At 42.3% G+C, this 18138-nt stretch overlaps 1 protein-coding gene across 4 annotated transcripts in view; it reads left to right on the plus strand.

Annotated features, from left to right (window-relative positions):
* Positions 1 to 18138, plus strand: part of ANKH (ANKH inorganic pyrophosphate transport regulator) — a 281913-nt gene that overhangs the window by 93368 nt on the left and 170407 nt on the right. For all 4 annotated transcript variants that reach the window (XM_073332298.1, XM_073332299.1, XM_073332297.1 and 1 more), the window contains 4 exons: positions 678 to 848; positions 1546 to 1680; positions 4744 to 4836; positions 11468 to 11563. In XM_073332298.1, coding sequence (XP_073188399.1) covers positions 678 to 848; positions 1546 to 1680; positions 4744 to 4836; positions 11468 to 11563 — 495 coding nt within the window. The remainder of the gene's footprint in view (positions 1 to 677; positions 849 to 1545; positions 1681 to 4743; positions 4837 to 11467; positions 11564 to 18138) is intronic.

The following is an 18138-nucleotide window of genomic DNA, read 5'->3' on the forward strand; positions in this document are numbered from 1 at the left end:
TGTATTCCTGGGATTTGGTATTCAGTATTAAAGTTTACCAGTTAGAATTATGCCAAGGCTGAGCCCTGGTAGTCCAAGAGAAAGCCCAGCTATCTTACTTGAAGCCAGTGCAAAGTTAGAATTGAAGTGGGATTTCCTTCTAACCACTGAGTTTTAAATACTGAAAAATCATATTTGACTTTCTTAAAGAGTCAAAGAAGTCAGTGTTGTTCTTTTTAATCTGACTTTCAAAAAAGAGACACTTAGAAATTGATATTGTAAGCATACCCACTATCAAAAAGGGTCAACACCATGTGGAATTGGTTAGGCTGCTGGCCCCCTGGAACTTACTACCAACACCAAGAGTAAATACATGCAAACATACTCATCCTTGTGGTTGCCTGTCCTGCACCTGACCCCGTTACCAGTACTTTGTCCACCTATAGCCTGGTGTCAAATCTTGAATGTGAATTCTCTGGGACAAGGACTGTCTTTGTTCTACTCGTTTGTACAGCGCCTCCTGCAGTGGGGAGCTAATCCCTGACTAGGGCCTCTGGGCACTTCCACAATGTAGTCTGCATCAGTGTGGCAGTGTCAGAGATCGATTGGTCTTGGGTACAACAGGAAATACTGGGCCCTTTATTTAAAATGGAAAACCCCTAACCTGTCTACTTTTTTTTTCTTCTTTTCTCTTTTAGGTTGTTTTTGTAGCCATTCTGCTTCACAGTCACTTGGAATGCAAAGAGCCTCTCCTTATCCCAATCTTATCCTTGTACATGGGAGCACTGGTCCGATGTACCACCTTATGCCTGGGCTACTACAGGAATATACACGACATTATTCCTGACAGCAGTGGGCCTGAGATGGGGGTATGTCTTGATGCCTGGTAGGACTTACTGTGCAATCAGGTTAGCTAGTATTGATGAGGATTGTAAGCTCTCTGTCCCTCAGGAAAAAAAGCACATAACACTTAGTTTCAAACGTACCCTTGTGCATACCAATTCAATGACCATGTACATGGCAGCTAACCGACAGTCTCCTGTGTGAGAGCGGTACAGCGTATCCTTATGTCAGTACCTCTGTGGCTGTGCTAAGCATATTCCCGCAAATGTTATATTAGTATTTAGGATCATCGGCACAGCAAATGCTACAAGGATGACATTGGAAACTGACATTCTGAGAGATTCCTCCCTGTGCGAGGAAGCTATGTGTCAGAACACCTCTTTTTTTTTTTTTTTCCCTTGAATGTCTTGCAGTAATTCACAAATCCCTCAGTGCAGATCAATGCCTTTATAACCGGTTGCCAGGACAAATTATGCAAATACCTTGTACATCAATTATTCAGATCTAGTAGGGCTGTTAAGAATGCACAGCTACCTTTAATTCTGTATTGCTAATGTGGGAGATTGCATTTTCATGTGGCATTCCTCTCTTAGGCTCTGGCGTGCTTTTGAATTTGGTGAGTCAGCTGATGGGTGGGAAAAGTGAGAAAAATCCTTTGGTTGTGCTTTTGGTTCTGTCCTGCCTATTTGTTTCAAAAGGGACTTTGTTTCTCTTACGCTTCAGGGAGATGCTACAATTAGGAAGATGCTGAGTTTTTGGTGGCCTTTGGCATTAATTTTGGCAACTCAGCGAATCAGTAGACCCATTGTCAACCTTTTTGTGTCCCGGGACCTGGGCGGCAGCTCTGCAGCCACAGAGGTATGTGAATCCCTGGGAAGCTGGGTGCCATTCTGTACTGAAATGTTTCATCGTTGTACTGCATTCCACACACAAAAGAAGTCTTCCTTGCTTACGTTCGCTAAGGAAGCAGGGTGTTCATTCCCATCCATATAAAGCACCTCCTGGTGTGTTTTCCCCTCATCTGTAGGAACAGGGGAAAGTGGTCTCAAATGCAAATGCTAAGTGATCATTTTTCCCAGGATGCTAAAAGCAAGCAGAAGACATTGGCCTAATTTCTGCCTCTTAACATGAAGCCTCTTGTCCTTTGGTCAGCCCTCTTGTCCCACTTACATCCCACTCTAAACAATGTCTTATCAAATGCATCATGGGACCACAGATTCCATTCAAGTATCCTGGGGTTTCAAGATTTGCATAGTGATGGGCAATGCAAACCCCAGAGCCTGGTGAATGCAGGATAGTTGTCTGGGGTCTCATTCCCCATTGTGTTGCTTCTTGCGTATTTATTTACAGCTGTGCAAAGCGATGTGATGCATTACCATCAGGACTTGTTAACTTTTTTGCAAGGTTGTAAGTGACTGTATGAGAGATAAGGCATGGAAGAATCAGGCCCCTAGCTGGGATGTGAGTGCGTGGGTTGTTTCACATACGCATACGTACATACCTGCCTACCTCTTGGGCACTTTCTAAACTGGTTGAAGTAGGGTCCCAAAGGCGAGTTCTTGGGTCCGTTGTCCCAAAGATGTGTCCTGCTTAACATCTTGAAGGTACCAGTCCTTTTGTCTCTGTTAAGTGCTCACTTTCTGAAATACTCATCAGAGGTGCAATTCAAGCAGTCCACAGAGGCACTGGTTTCTTGTAACTACAACACAAAATCCTGTGCTTACAGAAACTGTGCATCTTTATATGGTCCTTCCCCCATTTAAATCACTGGGATTTTTGCCATTGATTTCAATGGGAGGAGGATTAGGGTTTTTTGTGATTTCCTTTCCTTTTTTCCAATAAGGGGGAAAAAAACCTAGGAAACTAAATGCAGACTCCTACCTTTCTGAAATGTGAAGGATTTACAGAAAGTCCTAATGTTAAGGTTTTCACAGACATAGTAACATGGCCCTGTTGGACATATATATTGGTGGGATAAATCCCATGACTGGAATATTGGTATAGAGGGGTATAGCTTGTTCAGGAAGGACGGGGGAGGGGGGTGGGAGGGAAAGGAATGAGGTATCGCTGTATACATCAAGAATATATATACGTTTTCTGAGATCCAGAAGGAGGTGAGAGGAAGACCAGTTGAAAGTTTCTGGGTGAAGATGAAAGGGGAAAAGAAACATGAATGATGTCATGGTAGGGGTCTACTATAGATGAAAATCGGAAGGAGAGGTGGATGTTATAAGGACAAGGAGGTGGATGTAATAAGGACAAGAAACAGATTCTATGTTCCTTGTGCACCCAGTGGGTTTTCCATGAAATCAAGTCATGCAGGATTAGCCCCATAAGCCTTTTCTGATTCCTCTTTTAGGAGACCAAAACACTGAGGATATGTCTACGCAGCAAAGGAAAACCTGCAGCTGGCCCATGTCAGCTGACTCAGGCTTGCGGGACTCGGGCTGCGGGGCTGTTTTCACTGCAGCGTAGGCTTCTGAGCTTGGACTGAAGCCTGAGCTCTGGGAACCTCCCACCTCACAGGGTCCTACAGCCTGAGCCCAGAAGTCTACACAGCGGTGAAACAGCCTCGCAGCCTGAACCCCATGAGCCCAAGTCAGCTGGCCCAGGCCATCTGCGGGTGTCTAATTGCTGTGAAGACAAACCCTGAGATAGCAATAGTACAGACCAAAGAAGTATTTCTCTTCCACTAATGATCCATCCCCAACGGAGTCTAAATTTAGTTGAATCATAACAAGACAAGAAAGGCCTGATCCTGCAGACCCCATACAGTCAAACTCTTGGAGTGTGAATAGTGAAGTTATCAAGTTCTCAGGTGATTCACAGCACTGACACACATATTGGCTCTGTGGAAGAGGAAAGTTACAGGGACAGTTGGCTAGTTTCAAGTCAGCATTAGAAGGAGCCTAAAGAGAATCTCCCTAAACTATCTTCCCATGTGAACCAAGATACATCAGTTGAGAAGGGTAGGACTGAAATGATGGACATGTTTACTGCCCCATCTTATCTGGGCCAGCAGTGGCCACATCAGTGTTTGGAAAATCTCACCAGCCTCCATGGGGGGTGGGGGGGAGGCAGTTTCAATGTTTGAAAATGTTTCCTTGATGTATAATTTGACTTTTTCGTCAAGAAAGAAGAAAACGTAAACAGCAGCAGCACAAAGCAATCTTAAAATCGGTTGAGATGTTAGGTTTTTTTGTATCGCATTTATGTAAATGGTACTTGCAAAAGTACTAGAGGACTTAGTTTTCTTAGATTTCAGGTAATGAGCTGAAACAATGATCTAGGATTATTTTTGTCTGATCTCAATTGATTAGTACAGAAGTAGGCAGAGTTTTCTTCGTCTCTAGGGTCCCTCTAGCCCAAAACAGTCAATCTGGCATCCAAAGTGAGTCAGTCTGCAGGCTTTCAAATTACATTGCTGTAGTTCTTTTTAATTAAATAATTTTATGTTTCCACTGTTTTACTTATGAATTTATTAAAACAAAATTGTATGAAAAAGTTAAGATCATGGAATACAATTAATAGAAAAAGCAGTGTACTCTAGTGCAGGGTATTTAAGCCTCACTAGATCAAATAATTAATCAACACCGTAGAAGGAATAAAGGGAAAAATCAACTGATTGACGAGCAAATAAACAGTTTAAAAATCTAAAATATAATCAGAGAGTACAATTGTGATGGTAAAACCTCACAGTTAAGTCATATAGCTTCACCCATGTTGAATTTTCCCTGAGTCTGAAATGCATCATAGAATAACTGTTTCTATGATTGTTTTCCTGATGTAATGATTGCCCTTTGGTTGCCTTTCTCTTGTTGCACTGAGGTCAATAGTAACTGAAAAAGGATAAAAAAGTTAGTTTATTTATGCTGTCTGAAGATTTGAAGAGTAAGTATGTTCTCTTTTCTCCTGTTGTAGGCTGTGGCAATTCTGACAGCTACATACCCTGTGGGACACATGCCGTACGGCTGGTTGACAGAAATTAGAGCCGTGTATCCTGCTTTTGACAAGGTGAGTATTTGTATTGTATGATGATACTAAATACTTTGTAGTCCTGTTTCACATTCATGGTAGTTCTAGACCCAATTTCCTTTGATATACACCACTGTAAATTAAGGATAGTTAGCAGAAGGCAGAAGAGTTACACCAGTGTAAAAGGTGCGTAAGGGAAGAAGACTCATACGCTAATCTCCATATTTTCCATTCCTCCTTAACTGCGTGTGTGTGTGTGTGTATATATGTATGTATATAAAACATGTAAGAATGACCATACTGAGTCACATCAATGGTCTATCTAGCCCAGTATCATGTCTTCCAACAGGAGCCAGTGCCAGATGCTTCTAGCATTTGGAGGTTTAAGCACACCCAAATCATGGGATTGGATCCCTGACGGTCTTAATTTTTTTTAACCCAGTAATACTTTTGACCTTCACAACATTGTGTGGCAATAACTTCCACAGGTTGACTGTGCGTTGTTTGATGTAAACCTGATGCCTATTAATTTCATTGGGTGTCCCCTGGTTCTTGTGTTATGTGAATGGATAAATAACACTTCCTTATTCACTTTCTTCATGCCATTCATGATTTTTAGACCTCTATCGTATCCCTCCTTTAGTCGTCTCTTTTCTAAAATGAACAGCCCCAGTCTTTTTAATCTCTCCTCATATGGAAGCCATTCCATCCCCCTAATCATTTTTGTTGCCCTTCTCTGCCCCTTTTCCAATTCTAATACATCTTTTTTGAGATGGAGTGACCAGAACTGCATTCAGTATTCAAGGTGTGGGAGATCCCATGGATTTATATAGTGGCATTTTGATATTTTCTGTTTTTTATAATCTCTCTATCTCTTAATGGTTCCTAACATTGTTAGCTTTTTTGACTGCTGCTGCACATTGAGTGGATGTGTTCAGAGAACTATCCATGATGACTCCAGATCTTTCTTGAGTGGTAACAGCTAATTATAGCTAGGATTATTTTTTCCAATGTGTATTACTTTGCCCTTATCAACACTGAATTTCATCTGCCTTTTTTTTCATCCAGTCACCCAGTTTTGTGAGACTCCTTTGTAACTCTTCACAATCATCTTTGAACTTAACTACCTTGAGTTGTTTCATCTGCAAATTTTGCCACCTCAAGAGTTCACCCCCTTTTCCACGTGTGTGTATTTATATTAGAGAGAAAGAGTGAGCGCACACCGGGATGGCTCAGGCCATGTTGAATTAGTTGATTGATGTATTTTTGGTCCTCTATTTTTATTTTTTGTCTCTATAATGTATTTTTTAACATTTTAGACTATCCTAAACTCTGAATTAGCATTAGTTTTGCCTTTTCATAATTTCAAGTATTTGTCTTATCTCTAGTTTTAATTTACCTCTCAATTTCCTGGGTTTGAGGTTCTGGGTGTTTTTTGTTTGTTTTGAATATAGATAACTGCCGTATTTGTAAAGTTTTTAAAAACTTCAGTGGTAGCTCCAGTTTAATTTAGCTATTTCCCTGATGAAGAACATCTTCATGAAATATCCAGCAGCTAAGGAACTCAAGTCTCATCTTCAAAGTTAGGCTGTTCTCTGGACACTACATTGTTTCCGCAGACTGGATTAGCTTAACTTGCTCATATTAAATGTCAAACAAAGGTTACTTCACAGGCTAAAACAAGCAGACATTCCATATATTATTTCTATACTATGGACTTAACCGATCAAGGTGAATGAGAATTTTCATGGGAGCTCAGCAAGTTACATAAGGACTCCAGGACTGCTCCTGGAATAGATTTGAGGAAACAGAACAAAAAAGCCCCTTGGTATTTTAGTCTGAATTACATTTTGCTCTGACTTGGCACTAGTAACAGCCTACATACCCACACCAACACTTAATTTACATGATGACAGGTAACCGCTATGATGATCAAAATCAGATACCCAACCCCTCCATTCCCCAACTGCTTATACACTCCTGAATTCCTTTGGTCCCAATCCTGGGTGAATAAACACTTTTGTGTGTGGAGGCATGTATGCACTTACACAGATGTAAGTAATCAAGCCCTATTTGTTTTTGTCCACCACACTTCCATCCAATTTTTAAAATAAGCAGTCAGTCACAATTGTTAACTTTGTTTATATGAGGACAAGACTCTCATGCCAACTAAAGTTCAATATGTAGACTTATGCAGGGACATCCTGCTGAATATAGACTAGAATATGAAAATAGGGTAGCATCTTTGTTAGAGACACCTAACGGTACTCTGGATCAGCAACAACAAAATAAATAAACTGCAGACCCGAGTGGATTAGAACAAGGGTTGTGTAACTTGTTAACACTCAGTGCAGATATGGTGAAACTCCATTGTTTCAGTGTACTGCGTGTGCAAGTTACAATAATGAGAAGATATGGAGTCTCCCCATACAAGGCCAAATCCTGGTTCCACTAAACTTGATAAGAGGCTTGCTGTTGACTACAGTGGGAACACGATTTGGGCAATAGTGAGCTTTCATTTTCTAGAAAAAACTTCACCATTCAATAATTTCATTAATGATTTGAACAGTCATAGGTGGAGTGGAAAATAGGCTTCTAAAATCTACAGAGGACACCAAGCTGGGAGGAGTTGTAAGTAGTTTGGAGGACAGGATTAGAGTCCAAAAGGACCTTGACAAATTGGAGAATTGCTCTGAAATCAACAAGATGAAATTCAGGAAAAACCAATGCAAAGTATTACACTTAGGAAGGAAAAAATCAAATGCACAACTACAGAATGGGAAATAACTGCAAGAAAGAATCTGGGGTTTATAGTGTATCAAAACTGAATATGAGTCAATAATGTGATACAGTTGCAAAAAAGCCAAAAATACAATTCTTGGCTGTATTAACATGAGTGTTGAATGTCGGGTAAGGGAGGTAATTCTTTCTTTGTACGCAGAACTGGTGAGGCCTCAGCTGGAGTATAGTGACCAGTTTTGAGCACCACAACTTTAAGAAAGATGTGGACAAATTGGTGAGAATCCAGAGGAGAGCAACAAAAATAATAAAAAGTTTAGAAAGCTCAACCTATGGGAAAGGTTAAAAAAAATTTGGCATGTTTAATTTTGAGAAGAAAAGACTGAGTGGGGCTTGAGAACAGTCTTAAAATATGTTAAGGGATGTTGCTGAGAGAAGAATGATCAGTTGTTCTCCATGTCCACCTAGGGTAGGACAAGAAGTAATGGGCTTAATCTGCAGCAAAGGAGATTTAGGTTACAAATTAGGAAAAACTTTCTAACTATAAGGGTAGTCAAGTTCTGGAATAGGTTACCAAGGGAGATTGTGGAATCCCCATCTCATAAAAACAGCCCTACTGGCTCAGACCAAAGGTCCATCTAGACCAGTATTCTATTTTCCAACAGTGGCCAATGCCAGGTGCCCCAGAGGGAATGAACAGAACAGGCAATCATCAAGTGATCCATTCCCTGTCGCCCATTCCCAGCTTCTGGCAAACAGAGGTTAGGGACACCATCCCTTGCCCTCCTGGCTAATAGCCAATGAGGGATTTATTCTCCATGAATTTAGCAAGGTCTTTTTTGAATCCTGTTATAGTCTTGGCCTTCACAACATCCTCTGGCAAAGAGTTCCACAGGTTGACTGGGTCACTGGAGGTTTTAAGAAGAGGTTAGACAAACACCTGTCGGAGATGGTCTAAATTCACTTGGTCCTGTCTCAGTATGGGGTGCTGGATTAGATTACCTCTCAAGATATCTTCCAGCCCTACATTTTTATGATTCTATAACATGACTTTTATTTGATAACATTGAGAGTCAACAGTTCAAGTAGAAGCTAGTATGATTTGTCACAGCCAGCAGGTGGTATCATGTGGGGAAGGAGTTAGGATAGGAATCAAACAGGTATGATCTAATTGCAAAGTAAATCTAGGGTTGAGATTTATACTGTTGAAGAGCAAGGTGGCACGACACAGGCTGGGTACAGAGGAGCCATTATGAAAAAAAAACAAAACAAAAAAAACCCCTGTTCTCCGGCTGCGAATGCTTCAGCTATTGTTCTTGTTTGTTTTTTGGCTGTTATCTCACACTCACACTCACACACACACACAGTCTTCGGAAGGTCAAGAAAAATAATTGTTTTATTCCTGTTCATATTCATGCACCTGTTGGAAGCTATTGTTTCTTAAGATAAAGCTTTCTCCAATGAATCCAACCAGAACCTCTTATCATTCAGAATCCTTCTAAAAGCTCACCTGTAATTTTCAGACCTTTCAAATGGGTTGCAGCTGCTCTGTGTGTGAAGTGGACTATGTCACAAGGAAAGTGACTGACTCCAGTCTTGCAAGGAAAGGGACACTATCCCTCCTGATGTCCCTCTTTGCAAGATTTCATGGAGCAGCTCTGGTTCAGCTTTTCTCCCTGGATCCCATTTATAAAAGAGACAACACTGAAATTGGAGATCAGATTCTGATCTATAGAAGAACTTGGTATTAGCTAAAATATGGGGCATCTAAGGTCTTGTCTACACAGAGCAGCAATATGCACTATGGGGTATGATTTCTAAAGTCCACTAAATTAAGCTGTGCATTAAATAGTCTGTGTACACACTGCTAGTGCCCATTAATGTTCTCTAGTGTACTTTAATGTAGTTCTGCCCTACTTGTAGAAGTGTAGACTTAAGAAAACCATGTTCAGAGATCCATCAGTGCTCAAAGAGGACAGCTTATACTGTACAAAGCAACTTCAGATTTTTTTTTTTTTACTGGCATCTTCCATACGCACAAATTCAGAGTCATAGAATTTAATTCCAGAAGAGACCATCCAGTTCATCCAGCCTGACATCCTGTATAGCACAGGTGACCAGCACCTGCACACTAACCCATTTAGACCAAAAATTAGACCAAAGTATTACAGCCCTTAGGAGCCTAGACTATTTTGTGTCACAGGCAGAGAATAGAAGGAACCAAGGTGCACCAATGCCTGAGGCCCTTGTAATGGCAGGGAAATTATTAGATGAAAGATACACAGATAGTCCTGGCAAGTGACTGACACCTTCATGGTACAGAGGAAGGTGGGAAAAGGGCACTGTCAGTCTGACCTGAGGGAAAATCCCTTCCTGGCCCGACATGTAGTGATCAGTTAGATCCTGAGCATGTGAGCAAGAACCAGCCACCCAAGCACTTGTGAGAGAGAGAGAATGCTCGGTGCCACCTCAGAGTCCTCGCCCTCCCTGTCCAATTCCCATCTCCAGCTGTGGCCATCTCTGATGCCTCAGAGGAAGCATACATTGGGGATGGGGAAGAAGGAATCCCTTCCTGATCCTTCCAGGTGGCCAGCTGAAATCCCAAAGCATGAGCTTTTAGGAACATGAGATATAAACTGGAAGTGAGCCCCATCACTGCTGCACTCTGCCCCTTACCATCAAAAGCAAACCCATCGTACAGTTGCACTCATTTTCATTTGCCCAGCTCTTCCTCAGGAGTTATGGGGGCAAACAACTATTGGGAGGCTGTTCCAGAGCATTACCCTTCTGATGGTTCGAAGTGGTTTTGTACAAATTGCCAATTTGTATCTGGGCACCAAAGTTGAGCATCCCAATACAGAATGGGGTTCCGTAAGTTATGTAATCACTCGTGAAAGTTCTGAGTTTGAGTTTTGTACAAAAGCTCGTGAAATAGTCAGTGTGCTTTTAATCTGTCCCATATTCCTGTCTGACACTCCCCCGGATGGGTTTGCACAAATTCCGACTTCTCAGATTAGGTTTAGCAAGCTGTCCATACCAGGTGACTGCCAGTTTGATATTCTTCTGCTTAAACTACATCAAGGCTGAGTAAATATCGCACTGCATCAGAGTTCTTATCACTTCTGGTGCCTACCCATGTATCTTAAACAGCCAAGTAGTCACTCCAATAGATGACTCTGCAGCCACTGTTCTAGGCCCTGCTTCTGGGTTTCTGTGCTCCCCTGTCATGGCTCATTTAGGTAGTTTATCATAAGGATGTGTTCCCAGTCAGTAGTATGAAATCTTTAGCTTCATTTGTTGGTGTTAGGTGCTTTGGGGAACGAATGGGGGTTGTTTTTTTCAGCACACCTGCCACTGCAATGTGAGTCCTTTTCAGAATGGACGATCTAGCTGTCTAATTACGTACAGTTCATCAAACTTAATTAGCAGCGCCAGGTGTTCCTAGATCTTTGTTTATATTAGTCACTCTCTGGCTAATTGGATCTGTATTGAGACGGGGTGGTTGCACTGCTGTGTATATGCTGTGCCACTTTGTGTTGATGTGGGGGCTGGGGACGAAGGGAAGATAACATTTTTCCTAGCTATGATCGCATCCTTACAAGCTTTAAGCAAAGACAGCCAACACCACACCAGTATCCTTTAGAAAGAATCGTTAAAACTTTTGAGCAGGCATTACTGCTTGGCAGACTGAGGCAATTAGTAAACTCTGTGAGAGACCAGTTGAACAATGATTGTCAGTTCACATGGAAAAATATTCTGTGGCTTGTGCAAGTGTCCTGTTTGGAAGCTAACTAAATTTAAAAAAAAAAAAAAAAAAGTAAGAACTGTGCACACAGAGAGTGAGATTCCCCCTATGACCCTGGTGCTGTCCGCTCCATAGCAGTCTGGAGCCATGTTAATGCTTGTTATCTTTCTCTCTCTCTCACCCTAGAATAACCCCAGCAATAAACTGGTGAACACCAGCAACACAGTCACAGCAACGCATATCAAGAAGTTCACTTTTGTCTGCATGGCTCTGTCGTTAACGGTAAGGAATCACTCGTCAACTCTTTTTAGTTTCAATCTAAAGCAAAAAATTACTGCACACGTGTGAAGCTGCAAACACCAAATTCAGATTACCAGAATCTAATCAACATACTTGTGGCATTATTTGCTTTGCCTATGAAGCTTATGGTAGTTTCATCTTCTAAAATAGCCTGTGTGGAAGTAACAGTGGGGCAGAGGGGTTCTGCTTCTTTTTGCTACTCTTCTCTTATTTGTTTTGAGTAAATCAAGAGGGTAACTTACATGCCTTATATATTGCAACAAAAAGATTTTGTTTTATTTCTTCATGTTTTATTGGCACAGCTATAGCACTCACCAATTTTTGTTTTGAAATAGTCTGCAGAGATAGGGAAAGGACAAAGGTTCTGCATTTCTTCCAGAGAACAATCATTAGATTCTCATTCACCCAAGCTGGAATGTGAAACAGCTGATCCCCTGCACCCATAGTTTTAGCTTGAATAAGACTGAGGACCAAATTCTGGAATCTCTGGTAGCCGTATTGATGAGATGTGAGCTCACCATGGCAAAGTAACTCAGTTTCCCTTATTAATATACTTAGTTACTCTATCTTCGATGTACATAAAAGATGAGCTCCCCTGGTTCAACATTTACTACTCAAACCCTGCATATTGGAAAAGATTTTTGTGGGGTATGAGGGCTCAGTGTTTTTCATTGTTGTACTTTTCCCTTATTGATCTGCATTTCCATTCAGGTTCTGCTTTAAGCTTTCTGTTACTTGTTGTCTTACTTAACAGTGGGCACTTTTTAAAAACGCAACAACTTGCAGTTTTTACATACAATATCATGGGATTTTTTTTTATTTGATTTGTGGATGCAAGTGATTTGTGCCCAAAGGTAATCAAGTTGTTTCATTGTCAGAATCCTACTATTGAAGGCTGCTGGTGGTTGTGCACACTAAGAACTGTACAACTGCAGCTGCAAAACTACAAATAGACTGTTTCTCAAAATTTAGCTCTTAAGGTGCATGGACAGTGATAAAATAGTAATAAAAATGGCACCAGTCAGCTGTCTCTCTATCTGCATGTTCATGTGTGCTCCTATGAGTTTGTGGTTTGTGAATGTAGCAGAATGCTGAATCACTGAAGATATGTTGATAGCACTCTTTGGAGTCAGCAGCTGTTGCCTGGGTGACCCCTGTTTATTTACTGCTCACTGTTAAATTTTAAAGTGGAAAAATAATCACATGAGAGAGAGAGGATTTGAGTTTCAGGGTTTTGGTTTGTGTTACATCATGCCTTTCCACGGAGTAAATACTGATAGTAACATCACAGGCCTGTAACTTGACCCCTGCCCCTCCACCTTCCCCCTCCCAAACCCAAGCTAACTCAACTAGAAATGTCTCCAAATCTTGTCTTGGGGTTGGGCTTTGGCAGCTGAGCCTGTTCCAGACAAAGCTTTGCTTGATGAGTCTCTTAGCTTGTCTTCTGTAGAAGGGGAACTATTTTCTGAACCCACATCATCCCAGAAATGACCAGCATACCAGTGTGTACAACATATCTTTTGTAAAACCATTCTTTCTGCACTTTTTCCTTCATCATATTTTGAGGACAATTCTCTTTCCTTATTTTGAAGAGGAAAATGGACTCCCAGCCAAGAGAGTAACACGACCTTCGACACAGACTTCAGTATCAAAGCAAGTGGTGAAGAGGATGGTCATGGTAAATGCAACTACTGTACTGGCACATGATGAAGGAAGTGTTTACACTAATGCTCAGCGTACTCTTGGGCTTGTGCAACCATGCATGGGCATGATTGTTACTAGCAGGTTTGAAATACAAGCACACTCTCCCCGATGGGCACAGAAAGCCATGTTGTGCAACGTGCACGCTAGCTCAACAGTGTTACAGAAAACCTACAGGATTTCTCACAGAAAATCTTTGCCTACATGGAAAGGGATCTGCTACAGCTGTTTTTGGATGTTGCTGATGCTGGCTTGGCTTCAGCTGTGATGCAGGGAGTACCTAAAACTATACACACACTATACTCAGGTTTTACTGGCACCTTAGGTACCCTTTCTGTTCTTTGGAGGAATCAGCTTCTTTTGGACTCTCCTTTCAAAATGTCTGGGCATTCCAATTTGCAATTAATTAACAGTGGATGCTACAATTTGTTCTGACTAAGAGGTCTTGGGCCAGTTGCTGGTTACACTCCTTGTTGTCTTTTGCCATCACAAGTTTCTAGGCTCCACCCTCTTGGCTGAAGCACATGTGACTTGACGATATGGGAAATAGTTTTACATAGAGCCAAGTCTTCCCTAGAGCCAGTCGTTCCAGCACACTAGCCTTTACTAATGGTTATTGTCACAGCATTTCTGTGAAGTAGGTAAGGTATTCTTTGCTTCATTTCACAGATGGCAAAACTGTGACCGAGAAGTGAAACGGCTCACTGAGTCAGTGGCCAAACTGGAATCAAAGCTCAGTAGTTTGTCTCCCAGATCTGTGCCCAGGCCATGCTTCGGTCTCTCTCACAATTTAGGTGCAATGCTATTAAGAGTCTCTAAGTTATTACTCCAAACAGCTTGTTAGTGATGACAGGCTTTTGGCTTTGTTTGATTGGCCTCAGGTTGGCTGCTTCTCGGATCTCTCGTGTTGTGTCCCCTTTATTGCTCAGGGCTTTCTCTGGATATTCTTGCTCTAACTTCTCCCAAGTCCAAGGTGACACATTGTCCTGCAGCAAAGGCCCAGCAGGGAGCTAGACCCTCCTGCAGCGCTCTCTCTGACTCAGTGGAGTCACTTCTCAGGAATCCTTTCCTCTTCCCAGATTGCAGCACTTGTGTTTCAGCACTCAAGGCTTCATGTAAACTGATTATTTTCTTAACCCTCTTAAGCATTTTTCAGCTTACAAAGGTTCTGGTAAATCCTGAGCTTCTCACATTACCAGCACCACCCTGCACAGAGCTATTTTTAATCTTCTGATTAGGCTTTTCTTTTATAGCTTTCCAGACTATTTTTACATGCTTGAACCTATCTCCCTCTACTCAGTTGGCACCATTTTTTCATAAGCTCATGTTAGGAAACCCATTTGTCTAGAAGTACCCAGAACAGTCCATTTCCATAGCTTTTCTTGACTGTTTTCATTTGTGCAGCATTGCCTAGGATCATTCACAAATAAACCCAACCAAAAAGTAGAACCATTAGTAGAGTGCATTTCCTAGTTAGTCCCTCTTGTCTGCCATACTATTTGCTGGGAAAGTCTGTCTATCCAGGGCTAAACTATAGAAAGCCAGCTTACAGGCCTGATTCAATTCAGGGGTTTGATCCTGCAAACATGTGCACATAGGACTTTAGTAGGACTTAATGTGAAGAAAGTTATTTATATAGTTTTTAAGTATATTTGTATGTATTTAAGTAGTTGTAGGGTTGAACTCCAAATTTGCATCTGGTGCAGCTAATTCAAAGAGCTACAGTAGCTGTTCCTTTATCTGAGGAAGAGCTGTTTCCATCACCATTAGTAACTGCTCTGTTCTCCTGGACCATCCCTACTGCAATATATTGAGTCTAATGGGATCACTGTCCTTGGGGGCTCAGCATGTTAGCAGGTCTCCTTAGTGTCCAAACATGGAGGAAGAGGGGATATACCGTATATACTCAATCATAAGATGGTTCGTTTATAAGCCGACCCCCCCCCCCAAGATGGACAAGTAAAAATGGAAATTTTTTATGACCCATTCATAAGCTGACCCTATCATTCAGGGGTCAGCAAACTTTGGCTCCCGGGCCATCAGCATAAGCTGCTGGCGGGCTGAGATGGTTTGTTTACCTCGAGCGTCGGCAGGCACAGAGGTAACCTAAGTAAACAAAGTGTCCTGGCGCACCTGGACTGGTGCAACTGGTGGGGAAATTTTTTGGGGGGGAGAAGCTGGGGGTCAGGGGAGTAACCCCTGTGACCACCCCCCACATGACCCCACCCCTAGCCCGGGACCCCCAACCCTCCCACACTCCATCCCATCCCTTCCCATCTTATCTGGGGAGGGCCAGGGGAGGATGTCTCTGGCCTGGCTGGAGCTGCTCCGGCAGGCTGGGCAGTGCAGCTACATCGTGCTCCGGGGGGCCACACCGGGCGGCGCGGCTGCAGCATGGTCCAGCAGGCTGGGCTGGGTCGCATGGCCACAGCGTGCTCCGGTGGGCGGGGCCGAGTGGTGCAGCTGCAGCCTGCCAGCCCTGGAGCTGCAGCTGCTTCGGAGGCTGGGGGGAGAGCAGCATGGCCAGAAGCGGAGAGACTCTTGCCCCTCCTCTTCCCTTCTGGCTCTGCTGGCTGTGCTGCCTCTCCTTGCCCCCTCTGTTGGGGGGAGGGGCTGTGTCCCACCTCTCCCTCTCTCTACCCATTCATAAGCCGAACCCCTTCTCTGATGCTTCCCTTTTTTACTAAAAAAACATTTGGCTTATGAACAAGTATGTACAGTAGTTCTTCCCAGGCTGGCTGAACACAGATCAGTCAAGAAGGATATTTGACCATGCCACCTGAATGGGTCTTTCTCTGGTAGATTTGGAAAGGAACCCATCGGACAGGGAGATGGAGTGGTAATCCAGTAAGAAAGGAGGTTCCAAAGAGAATGCCCTGGGGACCATGTGTCCAGTCACCGTGGTAGAGGGGAAATGGCAGGAGCCTTTCCCTAGATAGATCAGTATAGTAAGCCACTCCTCTGGTTATGTCAACACTGTTTGACTCCCTGAGGCAGAGCATCTTGCTGGAGATTTGCTGCATGGATTTGTTAAAGCTACTTGTGTAGTGAAACTGCAATTAATAATATTGTTTGGTGGAAGATGTCTGGGCATTTACATGTGTTTCACTAGAAGGTTTCCTTTGAGAAGCAGTTTCATTTAAAGGCTGTGGAGAACAGAAATAGATAAGAAACAGCTGTTGGATTTACCATAAATAAGAGAGCTTTTCTGATTAACCAGATTAATGAGACCTCTGATTAATGAGTCAGCTGCAGCTCCCTCCCAACAGTCCTATTTTTAGAGCTTGTGTGTATGAGAGGCCATTGAAACTCAGATATTTAAATGTCATGGGGGGGGCAGGCAGGGAGGGAAATAATTAGTTGAAGGATTTTTTTTAGTGCAGCTAAGCAATTGAGGGGCATTCTGATGTTAGATAAGAAATTTTAACTAATTCAAGCTCCATTTTGAGAATGTGCTTATGTCCCATTTTCCTTTTTTTACTATTAGTCATAAGGCACTATGGGGACAAATGTTTTAAGCCGCTCTTGCACAGAGTATGGCTATTGTTCCTCATACAACTTCTGTTGATGGCATTGGGTACTCCTTGGTCTGCAGCTTCCGTGTTTCAGTCCTAGGCCAATTGTGAGGGGAGTGTAGGGCTAGACCACGATGCTCATTTTCCACTTATAACCTAAGCACAAGTTGAACTCCCAAAAGTGAGGCCTGGTGCTTTCGTTCCACAAAGCCCTTATTTTAGGAAAGATCTGTTTCAGAATCAGGTATGTACAGTACAGGAGTTATAACCAAGCATTTTTTGAAGTACTAAAATGTTGTATTTCTTCTTTGTAAAGCTTCACCCTCCTCCCTTTTAGGGTGGCATACAAGATCTCTGTCCCTCATCCTTATTCTGTGCTTGGAAAGCTTGGCACTGCCCTTGTAATGAGCCAGTTATTAAAATGGCATAAGTAGACTGATATTAAACGAGTGCTTTTCTCAGAACAGCAGCGGCTTCAATAGGGTCTGACACGCTCACTAGGGATTCAGCTTTCTCAGAAGTAGCCCGAAATGCAATAACAGGGCCAAATCCCTTGTTCTGCTTTTTTTGCATCATATCCCCATTTCCTAAGGGAGCTCATTTCTAACTAACATAGGCTTTTATTGTGGTGTTGTTACAAAGAAAGGAACAGAACCTGCAGTCTAAGTTAGTAAGTATGGTCTGTTTCAGAGTAGCAGCTGTGTTAGTCTGTATTCGCAAAAAGAAAAGGAGTACTTATGGCATCTTAGAGACTAACCAGTTTATTTGAGCATAAGTTTTCGTGAGCTACAGCTCACTTCATTGGATGCATAAAGTGGAAAGTACAGTGAGGAGATTTTATATACACACAGACCATGAAAGAATATACATTGTAAGGAGAGTGATCACTTAAGATGAGCTATTACCAGCAGGAGAGTGGGGTGGGGGGAGAGAAAACCTTTTGAAATGATAATCAAGGTGGGCCATTTCTAGCACATTTCCAGGAGTTAACAAGAATGTCTGAGGAACAGTGGGGGCGGGAGGAAGGAAGGAAGGAATAAACAAGGGGAAATAATTTCACTTAGTATAATGACTCAACCACTCCCAGTCTCTCTTCAAGCCTAAGTTAATTGTTTCCAATTTGCAAATTAATTCCAATTCAGCAGTCTCTCGTTGGAGTCTGTTTTCGAAGTTTTTTTGTTGAAGGATAGTCACTCTGAGGTCAGAAATCGAGTGACCAGAGAGATTGAAGTGTTCTCCGACTGGTTTATGAATGTTATAATTCTTGACATCTGATTTGTGTCCATTTATTCTTTTACGTAGAGACTGTCCAGTTTCGCCAATGTACATGGCAGAGGGGCA

Source organism: Lepidochelys kempii, chromosome 2, assembly GCF_965140265.1.
Source record: "Lepidochelys kempii isolate rLepKem1 chromosome 2, rLepKem1.hap2, whole genome shotgun sequence".
In the NCBI taxonomy this organism is placed as follows: Eukaryota; Metazoa; Chordata; order Testudines; family Cheloniidae; genus Lepidochelys; species Lepidochelys kempii.